Source organism: Sceloporus occidentalis, unplaced genomic scaffold (genome assembly GCF_023333645.1).
Source record: "Sceloporus occidentalis isolate IW3139 unplaced genomic scaffold, rSceOcc1.0.p SCAF_181, whole genome shotgun sequence".
NCBI lineage: Eukaryota > Metazoa > Chordata > Lepidosauria > Squamata > Phrynosomatidae > Sceloporus > Sceloporus occidentalis.
This window is the reverse complement of record NW_028317161.1, coordinates 1,117,654-1,139,157: the sequence shown is the minus strand read 5'-3', so window position 1 is coordinate 1,139,157 and position 21,504 is coordinate 1,117,654. Positions and strand designations below refer to the sequence as shown.

At 45.0% G+C, this 21,504-nt stretch overlaps 1 protein-coding gene across 1 annotated transcript in view; it reads right to left on the bottom strand.

Moving 5' to 3' along the window:
• The window catches only part of LOC149278774 (mRNA-capping enzyme-like), a 162,404-nt gene that overhangs the window by 129,085 nt on the left and 11,815 nt on the right, over nucleotides 1-21,504 (bottom strand). The window contains exons 4-6 of the mRNA XM_089501753.1: nucleotides 18,256-18,344; nucleotides 10,587-10,662; nucleotides 1,754-2,006 (exon numbers count right to left, since the gene is read on the bottom strand). Of these exons, the coding sequence (XP_089357879.1) occupies nucleotides 1,754-2,006; nucleotides 10,587-10,662; nucleotides 18,256-18,344 (418 nt within the window). The remainder of the gene's footprint in view (nucleotides 1-1,753; nucleotides 2,007-10,586; nucleotides 10,663-18,255; nucleotides 18,345-21,504) is intronic.

Sequence of the window (21,504 nt, the reverse complement as noted above, 5' to 3'; positions counted from 1 at the left end):
AACTCCGCAAAATTAGATGGATGAGCATCACTTCTACTGCTCAAACACAAAAGAGAGCATAAATTAATTCCATTTTGTGGAATGGTAATAAGTAGAGGAAAGTAAGAGGATGCCGGGACTGTCAGTGAGCTGTAGCTGTAAATTATACAGAAAAAATCTTGTTTTTATCTAAGTTAGGTTAACATTCTATTCAATGAATGCAATTAGTGGGGCTAATGATTTATTTCCATGTGCCGCTAGCAAACCTGGCTGGCACACAGAGAGTTAATGTGCTATACTTGGAAGCGTGGATACAGATGGTCTACAGTAGCTATAAATGCAGAAACTACAAATTTAACGCAGTTTAATTTCAAGCATCAGAGGAATCCCAGTGGATAGACTATGCCATATCGAGTAACCATCTGTTTCAGTGACACCTTAAGGACACAAACCCCAAGGGTGGGCGAGAAACTTGAAGAGAAGCAGGACAAACATTATCCAGAGGGTACAATGCAGTATATGTATACGTGTGCGTTTATACAGTATACAGTGTGTGTATATATATATATATATATATATATATATATATATATATATATATCACAATTAACATTTAGAATTTGTTTACTTGATGGGGCTGCAGTATATAGAATAACCAAATGTGACATATAAAATGTGAAGGGTTGGAAAGAAACAGCTTGGTTTGAGCTTTGTGCAATATCACCATGAGCGATATTAAACGCTAGCCGTCAGCCATTAAAAGCCCTCTGCAATCTTCCTGCTCTACTAACATTAAATATTTGGAAGCATTTAATGTTAATGTATGCAGAGTTGCATGACAAAATCAGGCAAAATGTACCATGATGGTTCACTCTGCTGTATTTACGCAAGGCCTGCCATCAAGGTCTCGTATTACAAGTTCTACACAAGGTAATTATTCAAGTTTGATGGCTCCCATGATTTCTAAATGTTGGATTTACCCCTTTGACTGCGGAGTATCAGGGTACAACTGTCCCTGTGGGCCGGGCCAAGTTTCATGGTTTTGTGACATGTGGGAGTCTTATAAAGTGCTTGCACTTTGCATTTACACATACCTAGTTTAAGGCAAACTTTGCAATGCATACGAAAATAGAGTGATAGAAACATATTTCCCCCCATTACTTCCCTGAAAAGTCCAAACAAAACAGAAAAAGTGATAGAAACTTAGTACTTTGGGAGGCTACAACTGTGCTCATCAGAGTGGCTGAAGCGCATTTGTACATTTTCTTCTATAAAAAGGTATTTAAATAAATATATTATATAAATATATATTTTCTTTCTTTGAGGGGGTTAAAGTGTGTGGGGGGCTCCTGTGGCACCTCAGTCCCTGATGCTTGTGCAGTAGCCACACTGGCTGCTTGCTCCATGGACCCAACTGCTGACTTTTACTTCTTCTTAGTAAAACTGCAGTGTTAATTGGTTCAACATGCTCAAGATTTGTTTTGTTTGTTTGTTTGTTTCAAGGATCAGCATAGCAAAATGTTTTAATAAGATATGCTGCTTCATTATTGACAACTGGTGAGGCATCTGCACATGAGACCATTCGCATTTTCATGTATTTGCTACTTGTAGATCAGTTCACTGGAAAACAAAAAAGGATCCCAAGAAAAACCAACTAAGCTCAGCAAAATTAACTGTATCTGTGTACTATGCGATAGCAAACATCTTTATTTTCCTAAAAAAGGGCCCAGAAAATACATATCCTGTATGACATCAAGTAAAAGTGATACCCTACCAGTTTTAAACGCTCCTTCTTCTTTCTGTGAAAGGCACCTCCTGATGAGCCAGCCTCTGCTTCCTGAAGTACACCGTTTCCATCATCATCATCATCATCTACATCGTCTTCCTCAAAGCACCAGTCTGGGAGTTCAGGAGGGGGAGGAGCATCCTCAACATCCCCAAAACGCTGGAAAAGTTCCTTCAAGTAATCACCTTTGTAAATACCAGGAGGCCTGGCTTGAGCAAACGTGGCTACAGCTGCCTCAATGCTGACAAGAAAAGAATAAAACTTGACAATAAATACACTGAAAATGGAACAGACTATATGTTTGCTTTCACAATTACTTAAGTAACGCTTAAAAAGAGGTATGCATAAAATAAAGCACTAAACAACTAGTTAGTAAGATTCAGTGTATTAAAAGGAGAGCCACTCTTAGCCAAGCCTCCACAGCACTCGGTGTTTCTGAAACCTAACCTGTTTAAGGGTTAACTCACTGTTAAATCCAAGGGCCACTACCCTTGGACCCTTCATGATCTTGGTCTCTGTGACACTGCTCTCTCCTGGTTCACATCCTACCTTTTTAATCTTATCTTCAGCATCACTGTCTCCAGTAACACTTCCCTCCCCCTCTCAGTTGGGGTACCCAAGACTCCAAGGACCCCGTTCTGTTCTCCCTTTACAATAAAAAGTATAAAAAAACTAAAATTAAATACATCTACAAATTAATAAGTAAACTGTCACCAGCGATGTCTTCATGACATCATAAGGGGTACATCCAGTTTCAAGAGAGGCCCCTGAGGTCCTAAAGAGATTTTGGTCAAAATCTAATCTAAAGTTTAAAAAAAAAAAACCTCTCTGCCCCCAATCAAAGTAAAATAGTGTAGTATGCTCCCTCATAAAAAAGGGTATGTATGTATGCTCCCTCATAAAAGTTAAAAACCTATTCATGTGGGATATTATCCTTTTCAAGGGATGTAGCAGGATATAAATCGGGGGTATTTTTTGTTTTACCGATGGGCCCTAATTTGTGGATGAAATCCTTAACACATTGAAGAAAAAAAATTCTTCCATATTTTTTGCTGTTTACACTAAATGAAAGACTATTCTAACGAGTGGTATAAAGAGAAAGCCTTATTAGTCCTTGAAAGAACAAATATATAATTTGTGTGGGTACACTTAACATGAAAAAGGGCAATCTTCGGTATAGAATGATACGCTTAAAATGGGAAAAAAGCTCAGGTCAATTAGTGGAGTAAACCCATCTACCACAAAGGGGTTAAGAACTGTCTGATGCCAAGGAGGAAACAGGTCACAGTTTTCTGTAAAAACACAAGGTAAAATTGTCCATCCTCATGTAAGCTACTATCAAACTCAAACTATCAAATACATATTTTCTTGATTTTGGAAATTCTCCTTAACAGTAAAAAGCAAGTCCAGATGAGGACTTTGTTGCTTACTGTGCCTGGAAATCATACCAATCCCACCTCACCAACGGGACCCTGAAGAGGCCAAAACATATGTCTCAGGTTGTCTGTTGCCTCGTGAAAAAAGGAAATTACCAAATGGTAAGCCTGTGACAGTCTCACGCTCTCTGTACACATTAAAAACACATTGTATGCAAAGCAATAGGGTCTAAGGCAGCGCAAAATAAGTCACACTCACAGAACTATCATAAAGTGTGCATGTACAACAAAACATCCAGAGTATAACATGCAGCGAGCGCTGAACATGTCCGGCTACACATGGCTAACCAGGTGGCTTCGTTTTTACAGGTAACCGAGATTCACATTTTGACCAATATGTTCTTGGGTACCAATCTACACAGAATTTAGACTAATACAGAGATGCATTTATGTTATACTTAAAAATACTTTAATACCTTTCAAGCAGTTTATCATAATTAAAAATATACCTAAAATTGGAGATACATTTAAAACAATAGGAACTCTCAGTAAACCATTGCAAATACTTTGTAACCCAGCACAAAAATACTTAAATCTGTGTTTATCCTAGCTTTAGGGAATGCCACTCATTTGAATTGTGTCTTCAATATAATTGCTTGATTAAACATATTGAAACTAAAAAGCTAGGGTAGGGGGGCGTGGCTGGCCTGGCGATGAGGATGGCCGCTTAACTGTTGAGCTCCGCGCCGCCTGCCTCTGATCGAACGCTCGCACACCCGCATACCATACCATGGGCAGGAATAAAAAGGTGCCTACCGACCCTGCCACACCGGGGACCAGTTCCCGACCTCCCTCGTCCTCCCTGAGGGAATATTTCCACACGCCGGCGCTGCTGCAACCTGAGCGCGCCGATTCCAATATGGCGCCGACCCACGCTGACTCCCAGGCCTCGGACGGGGACGCTTCTGCACAGCAGCACTCGGGGGGCTCCCCGGAACCTACCTCTAGGGACTGGAGACGCATCTTCTCCTCACTCCCCACCAAGGATGATTTCAGTTTGTTGGTGGCCGAAGTAAAGCAGACGGTCAGGACGGAAGTCACGGCCCTGCGTGCCGACATGGGGCGCATGGACACGAGGCTCACCACCACGGAGACCAGGCTGAGGGACGTTGAGCACCGAGTTGCTGCTCTTGACCGGTCACTCTCCGCCAAGGTAGCTGACTTATTTTACCATTTAGAGGATGTTGATAACCGCGGCCGCCGGTCCAACATACGCGTGCGGGGCCTGCCAGAGGGGGAGCGCCCTGAGGACCTCCGTACGGTACTGGATAGCCTTTTCTCAACGATTCTGGGGAAACCTGCTGCTTCAGGTGGTCAGCCCATGAAATTCGACCGTGCACACAGGGCGCTTCGCCCCGGAGGAGGCCCGGGTGATCCCCCCCGGGACGTAATTTGCTGCCTGCACAGCTTCTCCCTGAAGGATGCAATCATGCAGAAGGCACGTGCCCGCAGGCTCTGGGACTTTGAGGGTCACCAAGTGTCCCTCTTCCAAGACCTCTCTCGCTACACCCTACAGGCCAGGAGGGCTCTACGACCCGTCACTGCTGTTCTCCAAGAGCACAAAATCGCTTACAGATGGGGCCACCCGTTTGCCCTGATAGCGCGCAGAGGTGATATCACGGCCACGGTTCGTATGCCCGCAGACGTGGGGCCTTTCCTGCGGTCCCTGCAACTACCGGAGGTGGCCTTCGACGATTGGCTCGACTGGATCCCTGTACCGCGACCGTACAGACCAAGGCCTTCGCGGATCAGAGATGGCCGCCCTCGCTCTCCACGTGGTGCTGCGCAAGAGGACGCCCAAGTTTGATCTCCCCGGTGCACGGCTCCCTCCGTGATCTGTCGTTTTCTCGGCGTTTCTTTTCAAGGGACTTGGACATTTCATACGCCAGCGCGCCCCTGGCTCACGTGAGACACCTGTTTTTGTTTTCTTTCTTACTCAGGCCTGGTGGCCTTATGTCACATAACACGTTGCATTTGTTCGTTTCACCAGGATTATATATTTCCCCCCCCCCCCTCCCTCCCCACTCGCTTCTCCACTGACCTAGGTCAGGCCCGCATGTGGGATTGCGCTGTCTATTTGCCTGGATGTTGCCTTCGGCTGCCTCGGTTCCCTGTTTGACCACTAGGTGGCACATGATGTGCCTCTCCCGCTGCTGGGGAGCTTAGTGTTTTTATGATTTGGTGCGTCCCCCCCCCCCCCCCCCTTTTTTTTTTTTTTTTTTTTTTTTTTTCCTCTCACGATGCGTCTGGGTGCTCTCTACACCATTCACAGGGGTTCATTTCAATTGTTGTTACATTATTTTCTTTCAGTGTTATATGCAATGGTGTGGTTTGTTTACGCCTATCTACATGCGACTTTATTTTGGTGCTGCCATTCTGCCTTGTTTTGCTTGGGCGGGTGGCGGGGCTTTGTTACATTGTTACACTAAGTCACCTGTTGCCGCGTTTTTGCGGTAGTTGCTCCCTCTTCCTCGCCTGCCGGCTCTCCTGCCCCTCAGGGACCTGGTGTCATACTCCTCTTACTGGGGTCTCCGCTCCCGCTACTTGGGGCGCGGTATCCTTACCGGTACTTGACACGTTTCCCACTCTCCCCCGCTCACCCTCCGTCTTACCCACCTTCCGGTTCCTTCTCTACCTCGCCACCCCGCTCCCTTCCTTCCCGTCTCCCTTCCTCCACTACACCCCACACGATGGCCTACCGACCTTCGCCCCTCACGTTCTACTCGGCCAACGCTAAGGGTCTTAACATCCCTGAGAAGCGCTCCAGGGCCCTGCGGGAGTTTCGATCTCACATGGCCTCTGTCGTGCTGTTGCAAGAAACCCATTTTAAAGCGGGACAGGCCCCCAGCCTTAGGGATGCGTATTTCCCTACAGGATTCTTTAGCAATAATGTAGAGGCCAAATCCAAGGGCACGGCCATTCTGATAGCTCGTACGGTCCCCTTTGTTGTTAAGGACACCCTATTGGATCCCTCGGGCCGCTACACATTTGTTAAGGGCACGATCGCGGAGGTCGTTTATACCTTTGCGAGTATTTACCTCCCCAATAAGGGGCAGGACGTTGCTCTGCGATCCATCGCGGCCTTTCTGTCGACCTTTCAGGAGGGTGTCCTGGTTGCTGGAGGTGACCTGAACGCCCCCCTTTTTCCACAGTCAGACACGTCGTCCGGTTCCAGCTGCCTTCCTGATAGTCGCCTGCGCTCACTCCGCGGCACCCTGACACGACTCCTTCTGGTTGACTGCTGGCGTACTCTGTTCCCCACGGCTCGTTACTATACCTTCTTCTCGCCTCCCCACAATCGTTACTCCAGACTGGACTATGTCTTCCTCTCCCACGCCCATCTTGACCTTTTACAGTCTGCTGCTATTTTGCCGCTGACGTGGTCGGACCACTCTCCTGTGCTCATGACCATGTTGTCGCCACTTTGTAGGGCCAGGGAATGGTCGTGGAGACTAAATGACTCTTTTTTGACGGACGAAACTATGGTGACCCAGATTGAGACTGAATTACAAAATTATTTCCAGAGCAATGATACGCAGGGGATGTCCCTGCTGGTCTTGTGGGAGGCCCATAAGAGTGTGATCAGAGGTTTTCTTATACAGCAAGGGGCGCGACGGAAGAAGGCACGTAATCGTGAAATTGTTGAGCTCACTAGGCAGATCTCCCTTCTGGAAACTGCGCACAAACGCTCTCTCTCTACTGAGTCCTACCGAGAGTTAACGGCGTTGAGGAGTAAGCTCGCTGATCTGCTCCACTCCCGTTTCCGAAGGGCTTCCCTTTATAGCCAGCGTTTTTTCCACGAGCACGGCAACAAATGTGGTACCCTGCTTGCTAAAATGCTGCGTCCACTCGACCGTCGCTCCTATATCCACAAGATTCGGTCGGTGGGAGGTCAGGTCTCCCCCTTCCCGGCAAAGATCACCGAGGCATTCCATGCCTACTACACCTCACTGTATAATATACGGGCGGGGGATCCCCGAGACGGACGGCCGGAGGTGCTGGCGCGGGTATCTGAGTACCTTAGCCGTAATGTTCGCCGCCGGCTTACCCCTGAGCAGGCTTCCTCCCTGGAAGGCCCTTTTACGGTTGAGGAACTTTCACTGGCACTACAATCCAGCCAACGGGGTAAATGCCCGGGGCCGGACGGTTTGCCCTTGGGGTACTACAAGACCTTTTGGCCCGGCTACTCCCTTACCTTGTGCGGGCTCTTAACTCCGTCCAGGGGGGCCTCTGTTTTCCTCCCCAGGCTCTGTCTGCCACGATTGCTGTTATTCCCAAGGAGGGGAAGGACCCTAGCCTGTGCCAGAGCTACAGGCCCATATCGTTGCTTAACGCTGACCTAAAATTGTTCGCCAAGATGATGGCCCTCAGGTTGGCCCCGTTTCTCCCCCTACTGGTTCACCCTGACCAGGCGGGCTTTGTTCCCCACCGTGAAGCACGCGATAATACGGTCAGGGTGCTTAACGTCATACATAGGGCGAAGAAGGAGGATCGCGGGGTCCTGCTCCTGTCCACCGACGCTGAAAAAGCGTTTGACAGGGTGGACTGGACATTCCTGCGGGCGACTTTGGAGCATCAGGGCCTGGGCCCTGCTATGTTGGCCTGGATTGGGGCTCTATACACCACGCCTACCGCCCGTATTCGAATTAACGGCGCCTTGTCACCCCCGGTGGTGATTAGGAACGGCACCAGACAGGGTTGCCCCTTGTCCCCAATGCTTTTCCTACTGTCCCTCGAACCGTTTTTGGAGGCAATAAGAGCTAACGCCGACATACAGGGTTATTGCGCAGGGGACGCTCACCACAAGGTGGTGGCGTATGCAGATGACCTCCTCTTTGTTGTGTCCAACCCCAGCGTTACCTTGCCGAATATAATGCGTGAGTTTCACCTTTATGGGTCCCTATCGAATCTCAAGATTAACTACGCCAAGTCTGAGATTCTCAATATCTCGGTTCCCCCTGTTTTGGTCCCGTCGCTCGTGTCTAGCTTCTCCTTTCGGTGGTGCTCGGACCGTATGCGATATTTAGGGATTTGGTTGACTGCCGACCTTGCGCACCTTTACCGGGCTAATTTTGCACCGTTGCTCTCTGCGCTAGCTGACGACCTGCGCAGGTGGACGCCTCTCTTCCTCTCCTGGATTGGTAGGGTCAACGTGGTTAAAATGAATCTGCTCCCGAGAGCGCTGTATTTATTTCAAACCCTTCCGATCCGGCTGCCGCGCGTTTTCTTTTCGTCACTCCGTTTGTCTGTCACTAGGTTTGTCTGGGGCAATAAGAGCCCCCGACAGAAATTTTCGCAACTCACTCGACCTAAGTCCCGGGGGGGCTTGGCTCTTCCCGATTTTCAATCATATTATCGGGCGGTCCACTTGCTGCGCATCCTAGAATGGAATCTTGCTGGCCCGACTGCTAAGCCCTGGGTCGACCTGGAACTGGGTGCGCTCAGGGGTCGTGTCCATCATGCTTTATGGGGTCCTAGAGTTGGCTGTGGTGTGGGGCGGCATCCTCTGATTTCCGCCACCCTGGCGGTTTGGCGGAGCGTGGGTCCCCGGGCCCGGCTCTCCTCGTCGCCCTCTCCCATGTTGCCCCTCGGGGGGAATCCGGACTTCGCACCGGGTCGTGCCCGAGGGAGATTGGCTTTCTTGGGGGTTCCTCCGCCTGTTCGATTGCACGCGCTTCTGGGTGATCGGGGTGTTTTGCCCTTTGCAGCTTTCCACGCACACGGTCCACCGTCCATGCTGGATCGCTTCACTTACCTTCAAATAACGCACTATGTCTCCTCCCTTCCTAATCAGCAGAGCCTGTACAGGGGCCTCACGGTATTCGAGACCTTATGCACTCAGGAGCGCCCGCCGGCGGGGGCCATCTCCATGCTCTACTCGTTGCTGCTGTCGGGGTTGACGGACTCGCCCCCTTCATTTTGCCTGACTTGGGAATCTGTATGTGACGTACGACTCTCCGACGCTGACTGGACCAAGATATTCTCCCTCACCCATCAGAGTTCTAGAGCCACCAAGGTCCAGGAGACTAATTATAAAATCCTGTCTCTCTGGTACCGCACACCTGAGAAGTTACATGCCATGTTCCCGACTGCCTCCGTATGCTGTTGGCGGTGCGGCCGGGATGTTGGTACCATGCTTCACATCTGGTGGGCCTGTCCCGTGCTACAGGTATTTTGGAAGGAGGTATACCGGGTTATTGCAGAGCTTACTGACTCACCCCCGCCTTACCAGGCGCTGTCCATGCTTTTACACCACACGTCGCTCCCTGTATCGCGTTATAAGAAATCAGTCGTGCGTCACTTGCTTGATGCAGCGAGATGCCTTATCCCTCTCAACTGGAAGTCGGTCCATCCTCCGACGCTCCATGCCTGGATGTCCAAAGTAGAGGACATTAGGGTGATTGAGGACCTTTCCGCCACTTCTCTTAAACAGAGGGAGGCTTACACCGCTACCTGGTTCCACTGGCTCTCCTTCTTGGGTAGGCGTGCTCCATGATTGCTTCACTCGTTAGGGGTGTAAAATTCTTTTTGCCTATTTGTTTTGTCTACGCTAGGATGGGCGCATAGTCCTGTCCGTTTCGGGATGTTTTCGCCTGCTGGCATGTTATATTGCAAATGTTGTATTATTTCCTTTTCCTTTGTCCCTTGCTCCTCTCCCCCTTCCCCTTTTTTGCCTTCTGTACCCCTCCTTCCCTCATCCTTAAAAAATTTTTGAAAACCCCAATAAACTTTGGATTTTGAAAAAAAAAAGCTAGGGTAAGGAAACTTTAGCATTGCTAAGATGCCCCGGCATCTATTACAACACCAAGTGGATGACACCTTGACCAAGGACTCAATGACGCAAGGCAGATACCAAATGTAGTTGTCACGAGCACACACGCAATGCTCATGCTGCCTCCTGACTCAGACCGCTGGTGGCATCTCAGAGAAGGTCCCACACCAGAGAGGTGCACTATTGTCGTTCACAATGCGTCGTGCACTCAGCACCGAAGTTTAAGATTAACATCGGCAGTTACTCAGCTCCAGGCACCCGAAGGCTTTATTCTGGTCTTTGATGGTGTCATTCTTTCTCTTCATTCTTGCTCAGCTGTAGACTTTGTAGCATTTAACATCTTAACGTTTGTATTGACCGATCTCCTGGAATCTGACCCTGTCTCTTAGCCCTTTGAGAACCTAGCTTAGTATCCCGATGATTAATTCTAGCATGTAATTGTTTGACAATGGGGTACAGAATGAAACACTTGTTCAGCCTAGGTGCGGCAGGAGCTAAAGCAGCAGCTGTTAAAAATCAGTGTACCATTCATGCAGATAGGATGAGGCAGCAGCGGCCATTAAAAATGCTGTCAGTTGTGTATTTACGATTCAACATAAAAGTGCAATGTTACCTCCAATCCATCTTCTCCACTAAGAAGGCACAGATAAGGAAGCCGGTTCTGTTGAAGCCATGAGTGCAGTGGACACCTAAATAATAAACAAACAGATAAGATTACCCTGTGCAAAAAGTTCAAGCATTCATACATTTGAGAGCCTCTAACTAACTTTGGAGTTCAGTAGCTTGAAACTACACTATTGCATGAAAATTGTCACTTTAAAGAAATAAACACCCTACTGTTCTCAGGGCTAAATGCATAAAAACAAAAACATTTTGATATGATCTTTATGGAACATTTCCAGACTGTCATTATCATCATCAATTAAATGCATTTCAATAATATTTCCTTTTTTGGATTGTATTGCTTAATTATTTAGGTGTGTTGAGGGTCCATCTAGTGGCGTTTTCACATTAACACACAATTTAATGTCATTTTAAAAAGCATAAAAAAAGAATACTAGTTTAACAATGGTGACGTTTGTCTGTCTAGGCCTACGAAGAAGGAAGCTTTACCAAATGCTTACATTATAGCCTATAGCTATTCTGACTGCATCCACACCACAAACCTCTTCATGAAACAATTACGAACTCACCTCATAAGCTCAATAGTTAAGTTAACAGACTTAATCCCAGCATAGTCTAATTAAACTCTGCATTTGAAGCCATAATATTTCTACATCATATATCTTTATCACAACCGGTTCTGGCAGATTGTGAGATGTCAGGATAAGAGATGCCATGCATCTCTTTAGCAGTAGACAAAGGTCTTACTAAACCTAAACCTTCCTGCATATTCAGAGTAATTAGAATACCAAAGCAAAATGATGGCACAAATTACATAGATTTGCATAGCTATGGTCCAAAGAGATATCAAACATCAAGGGAAGTAAAGGATATCTAGTGAGCACCATCTATCACGCCTTGGTTCAGCCAGCATGAAATTAAATGCTTGAAGAATATGCATTTTCCATATCAAACTGTCACATGTTAATAGCACTTCACTGACTGTAGCACTTAAAGACACAATTGAGGGAATACAAATTCTTTATCCAATCAGCAGGTCTACGTAGATGCTGAACCTGAACCAGAGGAACGACAGGACATTTTCTGGGCTGTCAGCTCAGCAGTTCTCCCACTTGACAGAACTTTATTTCCAGGCACTGCTCATAACACAATCTAAGAATACTCAAACTGCTCACAGTTAAACTTTTGCTTGTATAACTCATTAAAACATGCGGCTCTTTCTAAACCAACGTTATTGGTTTAGACGTTGTCCCTTTTACAAGTAAAAGGGACATGCCAACGATAATATGCATTTTAATGCGCATGACAGCTGAGTGGTCCCTTTAAACGTTCATGATTCTGCAGAATCCCCACATATATATTTCCCGCCGACTAACTGCCCCCACCCAACTATATGCCAGCTGAACACATCTCCAGTCATGTGGTAAACATACCAAGGAGGAAGTGAATCTAACAAGGCTCCCTGTGCGCAGGCATATAAAAACTGTTTCTATTGATTTTAACGTGGCCCTTTCCTGATGCTGACTGGTTGCTACATGTTTTGAAACATTGCAGCATCTCCTGTGTGCCAGGTAGCTTCAGTGTGGAAAAGGTGCAAATGCATATTGGGGGATTTTACCAAATTTCTCTGTGCATTTGCAACTGGGACAGCGTGGAAACTGAAAGAGATCACTCAGCTATCATATGCATTGAAGCCTGCCTCTTCAAAGTTTGAACATAGCTTTGTTTTTAACCCCTTCAACGGCCGATTTTATTTTTTCTACCCTTTGTGACAAAGGCTGTTTTAACATTTCTGTGCTGCCCGTGTTTAGCTGTAACCCCCACAAGTTATATATTTGTTTTTTCAGGACAAGGACTTTCTTTAGATGTCATTGTTTTGATTGTATCATATCATTTACCATTAAATAGGTATAAAATATGGTGAACATTTTTGAAAAAAATAACTTTTTCTGACTTTTACTTAAAAATTATTTTATTCATCTATAAAAGCTAATGAAAAAAACCTGCAAAATAGATTCTACTATTTGTCCTGAGTTTAGAAATACCCAATGTTTTTATGTCTTTTTGCATGTTATGGGGCAATAAGTACAAGTAGCGTTTTGCTATTTCAAAACCATTCTTTCCAAATCTGGCAATTCTAACCCCATGTACCATTTTGGGTATCTTTGAAGCTGGACAATTCAACTTAGCCCACTAAACCATATATTTTTGAAGACTAGACACCCCAGGGTATTTCAAATGTTAGTATTTTAACTCTTTCCATGCACTAATTCTACCACCAGTCTTTGTCAAACTTTGTTGTTAGTCATTGTTTTGCATTTTTTTCCCCACACACATTTAATTCATGTATGAATTTATAGCCCCCTGGTATATGCCACTGTGACACAACATCACAATATGTGTTTAGCAACATCCCCCGAGTACAGTGATACGCCCCATGAATGGGTTTGCCTGGCTGTTTGTGGGCAAAAGGGCCACATTTGGGGCATGTGCATTTTTCAATGTTGAACTTTGACATTTGGTGATCCACGGCCCATGCCCAATTTGGTACATCTTTGAAGCTGGCCAATTCAATGTGCCCTATAAAACCATATATTGTTGAAAACTAGACACGCCAGGGTATTTCAAATACTCATAAAAATATTTTTTTTTATATACATATATTTTATTTTAGGCTTTTTTCACATTTTTGGGAACTGGAAGGTTCCCCATTTATTTTACTAATCACATAGTGATTAGAAAGCTGGGTTCCATTGACTTGCATGGTTGAATGCAGTACCTAAGCCAGAGTTCTCAGGAGGGTATGGAGAGACCCTCTTCGAAACTACCGTATTGGCTCAGATATAGGCCGCACCCGAATATAGGCCGCACCCTAAAAGTTAGGTGCTTTTTTAAAGAAAAAAATTTCTTAGTAAAAAAAACACACTTAGTGGAACCGATATGCTGCCATTCTGCCCTCACCAGACATGCTGCCACTCTATCCCCCCCTGAGATATGCACTCTGCCCCCGTGATGTGCCCCCCCCCGAGATATGCTGCCACTCTATCCCCCCCTGAGATATGCTGCCACTCTGCCCCCAAGAGGTCGTGCCCCCCCTAGACTTACCGGTGCAGACTCCCCTGGGTCTTGCAGGGCCGGCGGGGGACAGCTACGTAGTACGCGTATTCAACTTCCGGTGCTGGCACTTCCGCCATGGGAAGTGCCGGCAAGGAAGATTGTTAGCGTACATCGTGCAGACGTTCACCGGCTGCGGCGATGCAAGCGTTAACAACCTCTCGCTGCTGGCACGTCTGCACGATGTGCTTTAACAATCTCCCTTCCCAGGACTCCCCCCGTGGGAATTCCCGGCAAGAGAGATTGTTAAAGCACATCGTGCAGATGTGCCGGCAGCGGAGGCTGTTTACGCACATCGCCGCTGCACATCTGCACGATGCGCTTAGACAACCTCCCATGCAGGCACTCCCCCCATTGAAAGTGCCGGCAGGGGAGGCTGTCTGAGCGTATCGGAGAGTAGGATGCAGGTCCCCTGCACCGCTGCGGGGGATCTGTATCCTAACCCTGCTGCCTCCCCGGCACCCGGAACTGCATGTCCCGGGACGTCGGGCGCTAGACCCCGAATATAGGCCACATCCCCACTTTAAAGACTTAAAGTGTGGTGGGGGGGAGTGCGGCCTATATTCGAGCCAATACGGTAGTTCATATCCTTTATTTTTTGTAAAGGACGCGCCGTCATCTTGCCAGTGGCAAAATCACTCGCAGTGGCGGTTGTGACTGCTCTCTGTAGCACTGTTACAGGGTCACCGTACCCAAGGCTGGGTACCCCTGTTTGAGGGCTGAGGAATCACCAGTCAGTCCCTCATACGGATAGCACTCAGCTATCCACGGATCATCCAGACCACCATTCGTAGCAAACCAAGAACTCTCTTTATTACAAACACACAGAACTTATATACAATCTCAATGCAATGTGTACCGAACCCAATCCCCAATCCCATCAGCCACATCCCATCACAAATCCCATCAGTATACAGGGGATGTATCAGGTGAGGGGATTACAGAATACAATGGGTTCCCCCACCTGTGTTATCCCCCCTGTAGTGCGGGGGCCGTCTGGGCAGACAGGGCTGTGTTGGCTGATTAAGAGCCCCAGCCAGATTATAGGATCGTCTCTTTGAAGGCTGGGGCTGAATCCACATCAGTCTCTGGGCCGGTTACACAATAAACACAATATAATATATTACCGGGTCACAGTATACAGAACCGGACACAAAAGTGCTCCGTGACCCGGCTAAACTTCATATGACACATGAGCCAGCTAGCCTGGCCCTGTCACAAGCACGTCCTGGGATGAAGTTTAGGAGGGGATCGTTGAACTCCTCCTAAACTCTTGAAAATGGCCGTCCACCGCCATACACTGTATGGTGGACGTTGACGCCCCAGGGAGGGGCCAGACATGGCCCCTGATGCAGATCTCAGTGTTGCTGAACGCCTCAACGTCGAAGCTCAAAAAGGGTTAAAATATTAATATTTTCATTTTAACAGAGGGGTAATTGTCTTCATATAACAAGTATGCAAGTCACTGAACAGAAAGCGGTTACTTGAAAATAAAATGGTGGCTTCCATAATTAGGGACAAAGCATGAACATACCTATGGAAACACAAAGCAGTGCTTATCATGCTTCTTGTTATAGAATTAAGTCTCAGTGGAATCTTAGTAATAACAGCGTTCAGTCAAATTACTCTTCTGGGTAGCATTAAAGTGTAATTGCCATTCTAAATTTTAGTTGTTTGAGGTGATGTGCTTTGAATTTGTTGGGAAACCTACAAGCCTGTCCCTGACAGCTTTATTACAGAAGAATCCATATTAAAGTACTCTTTGGTTTAAAATGCATTCTTTCAAAAGAAAAAAAAATGAAAGAGAAACCACTTACATTTCTTGTCTCTGATTGACAGCCTCACACTATTTGAGGGTAGCGTTAGAATGTATCATGAGGGGAGGAAGAGATTGAACACCAATGGAATATGCAGAAGTCTCTCCTGAATATAAGACCAGGCTAAAGTTCAAATAAAGTTTGAGTTTTTCACAGCAGAAAACAAAATGGGCAGACAACGAAGCTTTACCTTACTAAGAGAGTTTGAGATAGGAGTAGCCTCCCACAAGAAGTGGCGGAGGTTAACACAGTAAGGGCATTTAAGCATGCATGTCAGGCACAAAGGTTAGCCTTAACCTAAAACGAGACATAGGACTGACCAAGGTTTGAGTCTTAACATCAAGAAAAAAAGACAAAATATATAGACCAAATGGTCTATGCTTCTTTACTCATATTTATAAACCACAAATAAGATATTTCTTCTTTTGCAGTAGTATACTGCCACCCCGTGTTTCCATATGAGTATAACGGCAACAGAATGCAGCCAGTTCAGCTGATATTTTTTCTTCTGAGAAGATACAGGTTTTTGGGGATTTTATTGCATATGACAGTCAAGTAACTCACAGACGTTAAATTTTTTATACCACACAGGGTATTCCAAGAGCAGAGGATTAACAGTTAGAAAGCACAGACAAAATAAATTCAGGGATACAATTTCTATAACACTTCAAGTAACCAAAAACCATCACATCTTCAATGAATATAAACACTGAAGTTCTAAAGGAGCTGGGATTGTCATTTTAAGAGGCTTAAAATTGGCATTGTTCTTACGCTTAGTGAACAAGCTCTCCTCAAATTTACCCGTCACTTCTCTCATGTAGTTGTCCAATTCCTTGGCCCAGCAATAGAAGAAAAGAACGGCTACCACAAAGGGTAGATGACTATGCTTTAACCAATTTCTGGTGCGGATGTTGACCTTCATCTGACAAGTACTTGCTACAATCCCAGAAAATACTCAAGCTTCATTTTGTGACCATTTTGACACAGTAGCCCAGCAGTCAGTACGCCTTCTCTTATAAGAACACCGCTGCTTCTTCGGTAGGAGGTAGAGTGAAGATGTTCCATTCTCATTATATTCGAAAACTTATTTACAGATATTCCAAAAAAAGGATCTCCAGGTAAGCGACGCACACGTACCTGGCCATCCATGTGATGTAAAAGACAAAGTGATTTATCAGACCAGGCCGCCTTCTTCCATTGCTCCAGTTCTTATGCTTAAGTGTCTACCGTAGGCGCTTTTCTGTGTCTACGCAGCCCCATACGCAACAAACTGCCATGCACTGTGATTTGTGACACCTTTCTATCAGAACTAGCATGAACTTTTTTAGCAATTTGAGCTACAGTAGCTCATCTGTTGAATTTAACCACACTGGCCAGCCTTCACTCCCCACGGACTACTTTTGATAGGTACTGACCACTACAGATCGGGAGCACCCCAAAAGAGCTGCAGTTTTGGAGATGCGCTGACCCAGTTGTCTAGCCATCACAATTTGGCCCTTGTCAAAGTCATCCTTGTAAGTCAAAGTTCCTTACGCTTGCCCATTTTTCCTGATTCTATCACACACATATATATATATATATATATATATATATATATATATATATATATATATATATATATATATATATATATATATATATATACACACACACAGACAGACACAGACACACGCTACTGAAATATATTTAATATGAAGAGACAACGTTTACACAACATGTGAAGTTTCAAACTAAGTTGTAAAAAAAGATGTTTATATTAAAAATTCTAAACATCCATGTTTATAAACCTCCACGCAATAAACCTCACATAAATGCTGAAACGTGGCACGGATTCCCCGATGAAGAATCAATTATATATGCCACATAGTTATCATATTCAGCACATAAGCAGCAAAGCTTCAAATTGAAAATGAGGTTTTCATTCTAAAATGAAAAGCAGCAGATGTTGAACCAGATTACATTTTTACAACATATAATAGCACATTTACAGTTCCCTGTAAATGCACTAATTTCACATAAAAGTAGACTACATCAGCACATAAAGAGTAGCTGATGGGCTTATTGTGAATTACAAATGGCAATATAGTAAAAAATGATTATCCTATTTAAAGGGGCATTTCCAGGGGCCATCTGGCAATATTGCTATGAACACCAGAAAGCCAGAGTGTTTTGGGAATCTCTAACCGAAGAAAAGCTATGGCCTACTTTCTGCGTACTACTGAGTAATTCTGTTTATATTGCCACCACCGCACTAGAGATGCCTGCATATCTCATCTCTACTGAAGGCAGGCTTGCATATCTCTATTCACAACTGCAAAGTTCCAGTCTTTATTTTTTTGTTAACATAACTGTTCTCCCATTATATGTAAAACTGCAGAGCCACTTGCCTCAGCCCATGCCAGCTGTTCAGTACCGCCAGCATGCCACTGGCATGAGTAGCGCCAGCAATCATGAACCCTATATTTAGGGGAAACCCATGTTGCTTGCCAAAGAAAGCGAACAAGCGAAAAATCCCAAACATCTTAAACGTAAGTGGCTCTCTTAAAGAGGGTAGTTAGAAACAACACGCACACACACACACCGAGCTGCACATTGCAAAATTATGGCACATGCAACACCACAGTAATTGTAATAAGATGTGGCCTTTCAGACTCACTGTGACATATCAATGTACAATGGGTTTTTTTGTTTGTTTTTTTACATTTTACATATACTATGAAAACATACCTATTAGCTCATCAGGATTCCGGTCAATGAATCGTTCACACAGCCGGATAAAGGTCTCTGTGTTCTCCAATGACGGACACTCACCATGTCTACAAGACAGAAATTAACATTCATTACAAAACTCCGGTGCCACCTCGTTAAAATACTCATTTTGGCAGCATATTTTGAGTACTTTAAACAATCTATGCACCCACACATTCACAAAAACACTATTTGCAGAGGTCTCTTTTTAATTTTGTGCTTGGTATTGCTTTCGACTTGATAAAAAGGAGGTTGATCCTTTCGAAAGCTTGTTCTTTAAATGGATGTTCAATAAAAATGGATTTCATAATTTTATTTAAATTAACACAAGTGTGAAAAACAAAACAATGAATAGCTCACCAATGTTTATCACGTAGACAACGAGACTGCAGCAACTTATTTTACATCACAGTTTAACCCTCAAGTTTTGCTACATACTTGTTTATAACTTACTAAATTAGAATCAACTTGTAGCGTTACTAAAGACCCCAATATGTTGAGGCACAACACTGTTAATGCTATGAAACACCTGTAAAAATGCCGAGATAGGCCCTGCATTTTATCATACCCAAATGGGCCGAGTCAATAGAAATATTTGATCCAGCCAGAAGAGGTAGACCAACATTTTTTTTTAATCTTGAAATATAAAATGATATACAATTATTGTTAAATGTCCTTAATAAGGGGCAGTTTTTTAAAACATAAAAATAAAGGGCTTACTTGATCTGCAGCTGCTCTCCTTCTCCGTGGCCCAATGGTTCTTATGACCAAGTAGTTGCTAAAATTAGCCAATTAGAAGCTGAAAAGCGCTCCCAATAAAATAATTTCTGTGCATACTTAAAGGAGTCTGAACAGAGACAACACTGGAGGTAAGCATTTTACTTGCATGGATGATATGTTCAGCCAAACACATCTCCTGCACAGAAAATGAGGGGGCTAAAGGGGTAAACGCATTGGCAAAACATCCCAGATGAGCGTCTAATTTTTAGCATGCCTAACGTTTGATTAAGGGGTTAACAGCTAGGCTCCTGAAGAAGAGGGCACTTAAGGCAGCAGTGTTTTGGCTGAATATCTTTTTCAAAACTATTCTAAAGAAATTGCAAAATAGGAATAGTTGCAGATAACGGTTTAATATGGTTTCATATTCTTGATAGCACACCATGGTCCAAAAGCTGAGAAAATCCTGAAATAAACCTTAGATGTTGCTTTGTTTTGTTGCCAGGAGCAAAATACGAATGACCTTTGTGTCTAGGCCATGATTCCTTAATAAATCCCCTTCAGAAACCAGGCTGTTACATGAAGTCTTTCCACGTATGGAACCAGAGAGCTGTCGTGAGTGTAAAGAAGATCTTTTACAGCCAGAAGTTGGATCAATACGGAACAATCAGAATGACTGGTACGCTGTACCAATGAACCTTGGTGATCAGACTGTAATGGGTCCAACAGAGCAACTAGAATAGCTGGATGCCCCAATTTGTTTAGAGACTCAAAGGCGGCCACTTTTGCATTCCAATTTGTTATCATTCAAGAAAGAATCTGGCAAGCTAGCCTTTGCAGTCTGGGAGACCTTGTACCTCCCTTATGATATATGTAGGGCTGCAACTAACGATTATTTTCATAATCGATTAGTTGGCCGATTATTTTTTTGATTAATCGATTAATCGGGTAAAAAAAAAAAACAATATGCAAATTTTTGGTTTATTTAAAATAAACTTATAATTTACAATGGCATTTCACGATTTGCCTTCTTTTTTTACTGACATAATAACTAAAGCTATATTTTAACAAGAACCCCAAAAATACCAAAAAAAGCTTTACTAGCAAATATTCATGTAAACTATTTTTGCCCCGTTATGCACATCTCACCCCCAGCTTGCCTCTCTGTCCCAGAAATGCCTTATACCCCCTATATGCTACTCTGCCCCTATACATGCCTTATACCCTCCTATATGTCAGAGATGCCACTGTGCCCCCTTATACCTCCTATATGACACTCTGTCCCCTGATATGCCTTATACCCCCTATATGCCACTGTGCCCACTGATATGCCTTATAGCCCCATATATGCCACAGTGCCCTGAGATGCCACTGTGCCCCCCTGATATGCCTTATAGCCCCCTATATGCCTTTTACCCTTGCTATGCCACCATGCCCCCTGATATGCATTTTACCCTTGATATGCCTCCATGCCCCGATATGCCTTTTACTCCTATATGCCACTGAGATGCCACTGTGCCCCCTGATATGCCTTATAACGCCTTCATGCCACTGTGCCCCCCGATACGCCTTATAGCCCCTTTAAGCCACTGTGCTCCCTGATACGCCTTATAGCCCCTTTATGCCCCTGTGCCCCCTGATACGCCTTATAGCACCTTTATGCCACTGTGCCCTCTGATATGCCTTATAGCCCCTTTATGCCACTGTGCCCCCTGATAAGCCTTATAGCCCCTTTATGCCACTGTGCCCCCTGATACGCCTTATAGCCCCTTTATGCCACTGTCCCCCCGATACGCCTTATAGCCCCTTTATGCCACTGTCCCCCCCTGATACCACTGGGCCCCCTGATATGTCTTATGTCCCCCCCGATATGAGAAAAACTGACATCGCTAAAATAGGTTTTTTATATTTCTTAAATATAGACAAAAAAAATAAATACACAATACAATATAAATATATGGACAATATAAACAATAAATCAAATATTACAGACATCAAAAAATAAAAAAAACACAAATTAAAGAATGCACATAATTAATAGATCCCGCAAAAATTCTACCTGCCCCACCAAGGGTTAATATATCAACAGAAGAAACACAGGGCAAATGAGCATAAAAATAAAGATAATACTTACCCAGTGCTGCTTACTTGTTTTTCTTCTGTTGATATATTAACCCCTGGTGGGGCAGGTGGAAGTGGCACTGAGATGAAGTACCAGAGGTTGCGCACATCACGCACTAAAATCCAAATCCCCTGCAGCGCTGCACGGGACCTGGATCCTCTCCGGCAGCCAGTGGGTGTCCTTGCGATGCGCGCAGACAGCTGCTTCTCCCCTCCGCTTCTGTTGGGGCTTCCATGATGGAAGACGCACCGGAAGGTCACGTGACGCCGAGTTCAGTAATAGAAGCCCTGGCGGAAGTGGAGGGGAGAAGCGGAGGATGTCTGGGCGTTTTGAACCGACCCTCACCGGGTGGGAGAGGGGATCCAGGTCTCCTGCAGCTTTGCGGGGGG